The 11,089-nt window shown below is 45.4% G+C and overlaps 1 protein-coding gene, 1 long non-coding RNA gene and 2 other non-coding genes across 4 annotated transcripts in view; 3 read left to right on the plus strand and 1 right to left on the minus strand.

Annotated features, from left to right (window-relative positions):
* si:ch211-51c14.1 (protein kinase C and casein kinase substrate in neurons protein 3) overlaps window positions 1–7,934 on the minus strand; it is a 12,984-nt gene extending 5,050 nt beyond the window's left edge. Inside the window, exons 1-5 of the mRNA XM_062531762.1 lie at window positions 7,588–7,934; window positions 4,723–4,790; window positions 2,215–2,371; window positions 1,584–1,819; window positions 253–408 (exon numbers count right to left, since the gene is read on the minus strand). Of these exons, the coding sequence (XP_062387746.1) occupies window positions 253–408; window positions 1,584–1,819; window positions 2,215–2,371; window positions 4,723–4,782 (609 nt within the window). The 5' untranslated portion in view covers window positions 4,783–4,790; window positions 7,588–7,934. The remainder of the gene's footprint in view (window positions 1–252; window positions 409–1,583; window positions 1,820–2,214; window positions 2,372–4,722; window positions 4,791–7,587) is intronic.
* A 1,678-nt stretch (window positions 7,935–9,612) lies between these two features.
* On the plus strand, window positions 9,613–10,608 carry LOC134076087 (uncharacterized). The gene is made up of 3 exons (XR_009938535.1): window positions 9,613–9,660; window positions 10,066–10,096; window positions 10,320–10,608. It is a non-coding gene; the product is annotated as an uncharacterized LOC134076087 (long non-coding RNA).
* On the plus strand, window positions 9,902–9,990 carry LOC134077689 (small nucleolar RNA SNORD88). The gene has a single exon (XR_009938730.1). It is a non-coding gene; the product is annotated as a small nucleolar RNA SNORD88 (small nucleolar RNA).
* On the plus strand, window positions 10,156–10,244 carry LOC134077688 (small nucleolar RNA SNORD88). The gene has a single exon (XR_009938729.1). It is a non-coding gene; the product is annotated as a small nucleolar RNA SNORD88 (small nucleolar RNA).
* Window positions 10,609–11,089: the final 481 nt, after the last annotated feature.

Below are 11,089 nucleotides of genomic sequence, written 5' to 3' on the forward strand. Positions count from 1 at the left end.
CTGACATCTTATTCTCTCATCTGTCTTCCTCCTTCTCTTCCGCGGTCTCTCCCTTCTGTCTCTATCCATCTCCTTTCAGTGTACCATTATTCTCTCACCTTGCTGTACTCGACCTTCCCTGGGGCAACCCCCCCCCCCCATCCTTCTCTTCACTCATCACTCTCTCTCTCATTACTCCCCATCTTCCCCCCATGTACCTGCCCCCCCCCCCCCATCTCCCCTTATCCCCCCCCCCCCCCCCCCCCCCCTCACCTTCTCAGTCTCGGCCCGGGCCAGTTCCCTCTCCTCCTGGATCTTCCTCTGCTTCTCGATGGCGACGTCGGGGTTGCCCTGAGCGTGGGCCTCCCGGTCCATGGCGGCCTGCTCCTTGCGGCTGGCCTTGTGGAAGGCCACCTTGACTTTGTCCAGCTGCAAAGACCGTTGTCCGAGCAATCAGTATACACAAAGCAGAGCACTAGCTAACAAAACATTGTTTTCTGCACTTGTACAGTGGCCAACTGTTACATATTTCATATCCACGAGCACTTTTTTTTGGTTCAAAAGTTTCTACATCAGCTGAGCAGAGATAAAGAGTCTTGTTTAAGCACATCTGATTAAAGGAATTCGATGAATTCAATTACACAAATGCGATAAGCTGCACAGTCCATTAAAAACAATCACAAAGACACAGAGATAACTCTTAGAGCAGTCGAGCAGAGGGAATGGAATGAGACATCGTGGTGAATCAGCTGAAAGGTGAGTACACTTTTTTCTTCTGTAGAGCCTTTTTCCAGACACATGCCAGCTACTGTTACCTTAGCTCAGAGAAATGAGCGATGGGCCCAAACTCTGTAATGGTACTACATAATGGGGCTTTTAATATAGCTTTTAGTTTGGCACATTTTGAGTTACCAGTCAAATACACTTATGCAACAGATAAAAAATCCACTGACTCATGTCTAGCATGTCCAGTTGTAAAAATATCTGAAATGCACACTCATGCTTCATAGTGCAGGAATTCAGATACAACCAAGCAGTCAGCTTGATTAATTATATCCGTAACTGTGTCACTATGAATAGTCGGGACAGGTCACAGGTGACAAGCCACACAGGGATGCCGTGACGCACAGCGTGTCCCTGATTAAGCGACGGCATAAACCCACTTGAGAGAGCCAAGAGAAAGAATCATTTTCATCTCCCCATTTATCAAACGCGTGGGAAGCAAAGGGCAAACGGATGGAAATAGTATCCAAAGCTCTCTCAGAGAATGGATGCCTCTACAGGTTCGGTCGACATAACCTGTTTCTTTTAATCACGGATTGCTTACTCGCCCCTGTAGATGTACTGTATATAACTATACCAAACTGTGTACCTGTAATTTCCCGACTATTAGCCGCGGCTTATACATTGATTTTGCTGTACATTTCTTCCGCTATGAGGTTAATACAGGGGGCCAGTTAATATGGTGTTAATATGGTTTCGTTTCTTTTGACTTGCATAAAACACTGTCCTGCGGCTTATACACAATGCGGCTTATATGCGGGAAATTAGCCTACTGTAAGTGACTAGGAGACATTTAGCCCATTCGGGCAATTAGTTCTCACCTTTTTCAGCTTTTTGGCCCATGGTTTCTGAGCACGTGCAAAACCGGTGTCAAAGTCCGTGGACTCTTTAAAGCCCCCAAACAGCTTCTTGTGGAAGGTGTCTTTCTGCCAGGTGCGGATGCGGTCGCCGTCTTCGGACACCAGAGAGCGGCAGATGGAGGAATGCAGCGCTGCGATGCGGTCAGCCGAGGACAGGAAACACTGCCACGCCTGCAACAGCGACCCATACAATGGACCTGAGAGAGAGAAACCGCAAGAGAGACATACCGTACACAGAGACATGGGTCATTTTCACAAAACACAACTCGTGAACATAAAAGCACAAACAGACATGAGTCACTGCAAGCGAGATACCAACAAGATCCAAACACACACACACAGACAGATTCATACCAAATTAAACAAAAACGGCAAGGGAGTGAGTTGTTTGTCCGTGATGTATTTGAGGACAGCGAGAGATCGTAAACCACCCGAGTAGAGGCAAGAAGATTTAAATCAGTCGTAGATTTCCAGCAGTCTCTCTGCACTGGAGTTCATTAAGGGAGGGCCCTTTATGGCCCTTTATGTTTTTGTTTTTTCCTGTTTGTTGTTGACGAGGGAAGGAATCTCAGAGACGGGCCGCAGTACTCACTTGCGTCCACCAGGGGCTTCCATTTATTGCTCCACTCGCTGAGCTGCTGGGCGTACTGCCGCTCCACGCGGGCCCTCTCCTGGAAGCACGCCACCATGTCGTTACACGCCAGGAAGGCATTCTCTGTGCGCTTTACCGTGCTGTGGTAGTTTCCTGGCTACGAACGACAGAGAAGGGGATGTCAGAAAAAGAGGTTGTTATGAGAAAGAGAGAGAGAGAGAGAGAGATAGAGAGAGAGAGAGAGAGGATGTCAGAGAAAGGGGACACGAGGGGTTGTTATGTTAATTACTACTACAGGTACTCTTGCACCTGAACTGGCACGCGTGAGCTATGTGTGAGCAAGTGTGTGTGCAGAAGTGTACACCCAGGCTGATGAGAGGAGCTTGACATGCCCGCAGGAAGGCACCCTGACAACCGCGCGCGTGTGGGTTTTTAAGCCCCCGTCAACAGTTTTTCCGATAAGACCCCCTCATCCATAATTAATCACGAGAGCCAGTTAGTGAGAATGCTTTACAGTGTGTCAAAGCATTACAGCCAGTCAAGCCTTTGCATATAAAACTATACGTGATAAGCCTATCAACCAAGCTGAAGAAAAGAAAGGAAAACATTTCTAAAGAACAAAGAACTGAATGACAGAGAGCTGCTGAGGAAACAGTGCATTTTTTCAGAGCTCAGTGATACACAAAACACTTCCATTACAGAGCCCCTGTTCATGTATGGGCATGTGTGTGTGTGTGTGTGTGTGTCAGGTGAGGATGAGAGGGATTCCATGCGGGGTATGCGGTTTGGGGTGATCAGGTGACAGGTTGCCGGGACGATCACATGAGCAGGGCCTCGAGCAAAAATAAATAAATAAATAAAGACATGGAAGGAAAGAAGGCATGAGGTAATGACATTTCCAGAGAGGGCGTTCTGGTTTTGTTTTTTTCGTTGATGTGGAGTCTGGAAAGAGATTCTGTTTTCCTGGAACTTGACAGTCTTTACCAACTCTGTCTTTTTTATTCTCTCTGCTTCGCTTTTCTCTCTCTCCCTCTCTTTTTCTCCTTCCCTCTCTCTCTCTCTCTCTCCGTCCTTTCGCTTTTTCTCTGTCCCATATCTCAGTTTTCTCCCTAATCTCTCCCCTCCCCATTTTTCACACTCCCCCATTGTATCTGGCCACAATCCCCTCTTTCTCCCTTACTCTCTGTGTGAGGGCTTGTGAGTGAGTGAGTGTGTGAGTGTGTGTGTGTGTGTGTGTGTGTGTGTGTGTGTGTGTGTGTGTGTGTGTGTGTGTGTGTGTGTGTGTGTGTGTGTGTGTGTTTGAGTGTGTGTGCGTGTGTCTGTGTGTGCATATGTGCAATATGAGCATGTACTGTATGTGTTAGTGTGCATGTGTTATTATTTGTGTGGGCTTGGGTGTGTGTATGTGAGTGTGTGTGCATTTGTATGTGGTTTGAGTGCATGTGCGTGTGGTTTGAGTGCATGTGTGTGTGTGTGTGTGTGTGTGTGTGTGCACGCGTGTGTGTTTCTGTGGCACTGTTTCTCCACACTCATCTGAGAGTAAAGTGAAAACAGCTGAGGAATCTTTTCATCAGCCAGGCCCATCGCACAAGGACAGCAACCGACCAATGGCGAGAGGAGCCACAGACATGTCACAGAGCCGCGTCCAATGGCATCGCGAACCGCACAACAGAGCTCCCGCAGCAGCACAGAAGCTGACCAATCGCGGCGTAACTGGGACGAGCCCGGTTCACCACTGTGACTCTCAATCTGGGTCAGACTGCGCAGCAGAGAAATTACAGGCAGACATGAACTCTATAAAACACATGCACTTGCAATTACCACAGACACCAAAGGCAGCTCTTATTAGTGTCTGTCGCTGGAAAAACATGAGTCAACCACTTCATCTAGCCATTAACCTCAATATCTACACTGACCAAGCCAACCATGCTGACCATGAAGAAGACAGCAAAGATAACTAGACATCAGCAGATCAGCATACAGTGCATTGAAAAAAGTCAGAGCTCTTTGTTTACAAACAAGCTTGAGGGTTACCGGTGGAGAGACCTACTGTAACAAACCTATCAGGCGCCCCGGAAACCACCCTGTATAGCCGATAACTGGGCACTGAAATGACATTGCTCTGGACAATGGGAGCACGAGCCATTTAGGAAAGACAGATGGCCTTTCATGAGTCAGGGTGCAGCCCAGTCAAGCGCCTCGCTAGGGGTGGGGGGGGGGGTAGAACGAGCTCAGAGTTCACTTCAAAGGCTCATCTGTGCTGAAGAGACAGCATGGGGTTCACATGGACCCATGTTAAACCCTGGCTCACATGCCACAACACTAAGCCACAGAAAGGCCGGCATTGTCCTCCACCTCGGTTGCAGCGTCTTCCTTTGAAACGCAGGGGTGTTGTTGACGCGATAAAGACACACACCATGCCATTTTGTGCACATGTCTGTTCAACTCTACAGCCCTCTTCCCTTACGTCTTATGTGTGTGCTTTCCCCTCTTCCCCTCTCTACTCACCATCCAGAAGCTGCGGTTGTTGACGTCCTCTGGGCCATTCTCAGGCGGGGGAGTGGACATGCTGGACACTGGAAGACAAGGACGACAAGAGACGGAGAGAATGTCATCGAGGCAAAGCGGAAGACGCGGTAAAAAAGTGAGGAGCGAGGTTGGGCTTTTTTTTTGTTTTTTTTTATCCTATAGCAGTTCCTCCCACACTGTCGAGTTCAGACATGTACCAACGACATCAGCTCGAGAGCCTCTGGCCAGGTGATGCAGGGTGTTCCCCTCTCTGTTGACAGGATGAGACCAGGATAAAGGTAGACACACCTCTCACCTGAAGCACTACAACATTGCATAAGAGCTGTTTGAATACAGAGGTCTGTTTGCGTTACTGTGGTATGACTACGGAAGACAATGATGTCATAGGATCCACCAGAAGAGGAAAATTCAGGAATACTTGCTTAGGAACGTGTAGGATAGATAAAGACAGGGGTGCGCAGCAAGTTTTCACTGTTTCAGAATAACATAACAAATGGGAGTACACACAAACCAACAAGAAACCTATAATTATATATAAAATTAGAAACTCAATATCTTCTACATAACCTTAAGACAGAGACGTTGTGGGGGAGGGGGGGGGGGGTTCAAGAGACTTTTCAGAAACTCATGAAAAATCTAACCTTTAATGAGGACATATGGCGGTAACAACAAGCAATGACTGGAGTAATGAATATGCATTAAATTATGCTGCAGTCCATTTAATCAAGAATAAATAAATGCATAATGTCAACCACTTAGACTCCACGGAACACAGGCACTGCTAGAAATCCACTAAATATACTCTAAAGAGATACAGAGGGCAGCGCAATGACCCAGCACAGCACAGCTCAGTACAGTACAGTACGATGAATCAGACAGAAACCAGGTGGAACCCTGTAGGTAGGTACCCTATAATTATCTAGGAAACAAACAACTTCTAAAGCAGAACAAGGGCTGTGCTGTCACAGCAAGACATGTACAGTATGCAAGGCTGTGTAGACAGCTCCTGTAAGTGTTTACAGGAATTCAACATGGCTGCTGTTGAAAAAGGAAGCTATGGGCCTTGCACTGAGTCTGATCATCTGCTAATAGTGCCCTTTGCTGACCAGACTGATATCAACACAAGTCAAACACTCAGATGTTTAACATTCATTGGTGGGATTCAGGCTGTGCGCATGCTACGTCCTCACCCAGAATTCCCGGCACTGAAAGATGAGCTATCCCAAAATAAACAGAGGTGAAGGGTCAACTCCCACCCACTTCTCCTCTACTGTCTCTCCCCAAACTGGTGTGTCAATGCCTTGCCCAAGAGAAACAATGCATGCTCTTATACACTCACTGCTAGACCCATTCACACACACACACACACACAAACACACACACACACACACACACACACACACACACACACACACACACACACACACACACGCACACACGCACATGCCCAAACAAGACAGAATGCGAGTGTCTCACGTGCACTTGTGTAGATGCACGGGCTGATTGGCCAGCGTGCATTCACATGCCTCGCATTGCACAGTCACACACATACAGTATACACACATATCTCACACACTACACCAACAGACACTGCAGAAATCCCATAACATGATGAAATAACACATATATAAGTATCTTTAGCCCTTTTGATCGGTCTACAATCATTATTGAGGAAGAGATACAAAGTTAAGAGGCAAATTTGCATTTGGTGACCCACCAATTAAGAAAAGAAAGAAAAAATTAGTAGAATTCTCTCTCTCTCTCTCTCTGTCTCCCTCTCAGTGTGTGTGTGTGTGTGTGTGTGTGTGTGTGTTTGCGTTAGTGTGTGTATATATGTTCAATATTCTTGGGACTAGGTTCTGCGCAGGGAGTTCACACACCAAATTCAGTTTCCCCCTTTCTCATCACTGGGGGTCACGGATGTAATAAATCTTCCCCTGCTTGACCTTTGATCCCACTTCCTGCTTCCTCTTTCTCCCCTTCCCTCCCATCAAACTATGACTCAGAGGGGATTTGGGAGGAATGCTATAGACGTCTCCACGTCTCCATCCTACAGATAATCTGCTTGTCTACTCATTTCAGTCATATCCAATATGTCCATGCAGTCTTTATACATCAACACTTCCCAAATACCCCCACTGACTACCATCGGAATTATTAATTGAAGCAAAAATGTGCCATCACTATTACTTTGATGGATAGCATATATTGTATGTTCTGACAGTGGCAAATAGATACTGTCACTAGTAGATCCAGGGCTCCACAACAACAGCAGTGAAAAGTTTAATACGTTTTCCCCTTCAGGGTAATTGCTTGAATGATCAAAACAGTGCAGCGTTGTTAACATGGTTAAACATTATGACGTTTCAGTCAACCAAAGTCCTTTTTGCTAATCCTTCTGGCTAATCCCTTCAGCTAAACACTTTTTATTTTCAGGCTGTGACCGCATGAAAAGTTATGAATACACATAAAAGTTTAAAATGAAGGCAGTTTGACAATTTGAATAGCAGTTGCCAAAGCTTTTTTCTTGTCATTTACACCCCTTACAAACCCTGCACCCCTTCACCCCCTCCCCTTTTTGACCCCCCTCCTCCCCCACCCCCACCCCAAAACCCCTCACCCACCCTGGCGCACGCTCTCTGCCCCCCCACCCCCTGGCCCCGTTTCGACTGTCACACATAACTTTAGCAATACACGCCCGCACTAGCTGGAAATATATAGCAACTTATGAACGCATATGACAGAAATAGAAAACGCATCAGGAGCCCGAGGCATCAAGTTTGATGAGAATTCACGCTAAGAGCACTGAGATCAGGGGGAATAAAACTGCAGAGAAGAACGTACCCCAAAGTCTTCCCCTATGAGTGTCCTCCTGGGGGTTGCTGGCTTGGAAAGTTGAGTTTCTTCGGCTCCTGTTGTCTCTTCTCTCCGTCCTCTAGCTTTCAGTGCCCTCTCTTTTTTTCCCTCCTGTGGTCAGTCTCTTCCCTCCTTCTGTCTCTCGCACACACTTTTCCGTGGTTTTGTTTTTCTTTTTTTTCCCTCTTTCTCCCTCCTTTTGGCCTGTCTTCGGTGTTTGGTGAGGTGGCTTTCTCTCTCTCTCTCTTTCTCTCTCCCTCTCACTCGTTCCCTTTCTCACAGAAAACAGCTGCAGGAAACTAGGCTTCTCGGTCGCTGTATCAGAGAGCTGAACAGCCCCCCCTCCTGTCCCACCCACCCTCTCCTACTCTTGCTCCAGCTCTTGGTGAACTGTTAATGAATGCAGGGTGGCCTTGCCCATGGTGTACACACTAGCCCGTGTAGACTACACCTTCTAACTGGTGACCCTGACCGGTAGAGCTGAGTGATGTGATGGAGTTGTTATACTTCTGGTGGAACAAAAGATTCAGTATACGCAGATAGCGTTTTGAAAATGATTCCGTCCTGTAGCCTTGGAACTTTTTGTCCCCAGGGTGCTAGTAGAATTTGTAGCTGGCAAAGACCCCAAAGCAGCAATGGGGACAGAGAGTGCGTGTGAGAGAGAGAGAGAGAGAGAGAGAGAGAGTCATGTAAATTATATTTCTATGTTACAATATATTTCAAAAGCGTGTAAACCCATAATGTAATGTTTATTATGGTAATCTCTGCATCTGAGAAAGGGGTATTTCTCTTGGGCTGTGCAATGTGACATGGTATAACGAGACCCTTGACTATAATGTCTCCAAACAATGAGAAAGATAAAAATCCAATACAGTAGAGTACGTTTAATGGATCCAGTCTCTATTTTTGATGTACAAGGATTTATTTCTACATTTCTGGAGGAAGGGCTATGGGAGACTTTATAGCCAGTGCAAGACGGTGCACCTCCACTCTTGTACTAGTTCAAACCCTTAGACTTTCAAGATGAAGCACACCACAAGAGCATTGCCATCATATGGAAAACACTGAAACTTGTAAAATAAGTCTTGTGTTTAAACTGTACAAGACCGCCTGCAGAGTTGACTATGGGATCGGCCTTCCTCAACTTAAGTCTAGTAGGCTATAGATTGACTATTTTGGGCTATATTTAGGCCACGGTCAATGTGAATGGAATGGCTTACAAAGCCCATGTGATCTTTATCAGGATTAATCCTAAACCTAGAAAATATTTTGCTATGTAGAATAGACATGCTGCAAGCCAACCAATCCTGATAAATTAAAATGTTATGCAATTGTTAAAGTGCAGGATGCAAAATCACGTTTTCACATTTGCTTAGGCCTACTTTGTGTCTGTGTGTGCACACTGAAAACTGGCCATGCTTAGCCTACCTAAGTCAACTGAAGTCAGCCTAGACCAGAAAATATACATGACATTATATAGTGTCTCTGATTATAGTAGCCTACAATCTTTTTGTGTGAGAATTTTATAGGCCTACATAGCATAACCCAGGTCTGTAAGGGTAATCACCGTCTACTTATTATTATTATTATATCTGGGGTAATTGCTGTTTTAGCCAAGATTACCTGTCACAAATATGCATATAGCCTATAGGGCCTACACAAAACGGTTTTAAGGACTCAGATTGGGAAACACTGCTGTCTAATAGTCACAGTAGTGACAGTAGGCTACAGTATTATCCGCATAACTGACAACATAGACCTTTGATGTCCTCACATCTCTGACATTTCACCATCTTGATCCAGTCTGTCAGAAAAGTTTTCGAAATTATGAAATCAGTTGATGAAAAGGAAACAGTGAATTCCCAACCTGGGTGAACCCAGTCACAGACGACGAACTTGACTGGGTCATAATTTCTTCGCTCAGGCAGGCGGGTGAAAATCAAAGCAGGCGATGACTAGGGCTAGCTAAGGGTCCTTCGAGAAGGACGTATAAATTTGTCGCGTCTCCTCGTGGCTGGTCTCAGTGGTAGAATGAAAGGCGTGAGCAGTCTGTACTAGGTGGTGAGTACGCGATTACAAATTAGAACATGTGAGTTTCAGTGCTTATCTGATATGAAAAATACGTTATGATTTACTTGGATTGGTAAGCACCGGAGCTTCCCAAGGCAACATTAACGTAGGTTTGTAATGTGTGTTAACTTCAAGCTAACACCGCGATAAACCACATGGCTAACGTGGGTGTTCTTGATAAAATGACGCTATCAAATTGCAGGCTGACTTTAACGTTATTTTAGTTTGTAATGGTCTCTTATGATGCTTTGCACTGGGCTCTGAATTTCTGTGGCGACAATGTGCTGCTCTGCTACTGACATGGCAGAGTCTGATGAGACGACTGACGACTGGCGTTTCCTGGTTATATTTTTTGGTGGAATAGAAATACTAATGGTCTCCCTTTTCAATTTACAGATGGCAGTATCCCACCGAAGTAGCTTCAGAGGTGAGTTTTCGCATGTGTGATAACGCTAATGGCATTAGAAACCAACGGTAACGTTACAAGGCCTTCTATGATGTCTTGCACTGGGCTCTGAATGATTGTGGGGATAACGTGCTGCTCCGCTCTTGACATGGCGGAGTCTGAGGTGGCTGTAAACTGCAGAAGACCTGTTGGATACTTACTGAAATGTGTGGCTTTTTCTGACTCAATTGTTGTTGCCTTACAGGTGAACATTGCATTTGAAGAGTCTCAACTGGAGGGGTATCGGTATACGGAAATGGTGAATTGGTATTGGTTTTAAATGGGTGACCGGTGACCTGTATGGTTATCTATAAGCAAAGTATCATTCTGTAGCATTTTAGTCCTAAACTGGTTGGTCATTTTTGCCTGCACGTGAACAGCGGATGTACTTATTGTAGTTAGTTACTGTTGGCAGTAAATCATGGAATATTGTGCTCATTGTTCTTGTGTTGTATTACTTTAAGAAACATAATAAACATACATTTTCAAAGTTATACCTTGTTTGTCTTTTATTACAAGAGTATGTAGGCTAATGCATCGCGAAGTTTAGGGCAGATGTTACTGTTTTGCTTAATAGCAACTCCATGCACTCGACTTTAAACCATGCACAGATTATTGGTAAATCCTGTTCCTCCAAATGTAAAGTAGCCTACATTGAACTGCATTTTGTGTTTGAAGGTGAAATAGATGGAATAGTATCTAAAGACCCACTTTCCTGTTTCTAAACGCCCTTAGTTGTGTAATGGAACTGCTCCTTATTAGCTAGGCCTACTAATTAGCCCTTTTCACGTGATGTCAGACGAAGCGTTGCTGGGTATCCTCCGGCATGTCCAGCCGCCAAATACTACAGAAGTATTCATGGGTTTAATCAGGTCCCTTTCCACAGGTGTATAAAATCAATAACCTTGATTACACATGCAGACTGCATGGTGCTTGATTAATACACCTGTGGAAAGGGACCTGATGAAACCCATG

This window comes from Sardina pilchardus, chromosome 3, assembly GCF_963854185.1.
Source record: "Sardina pilchardus chromosome 3, fSarPil1.1, whole genome shotgun sequence".
Lineage (NCBI taxonomy): Eukaryota > Metazoa > Chordata > Actinopteri > Clupeiformes > Clupeidae > Sardina > Sardina pilchardus.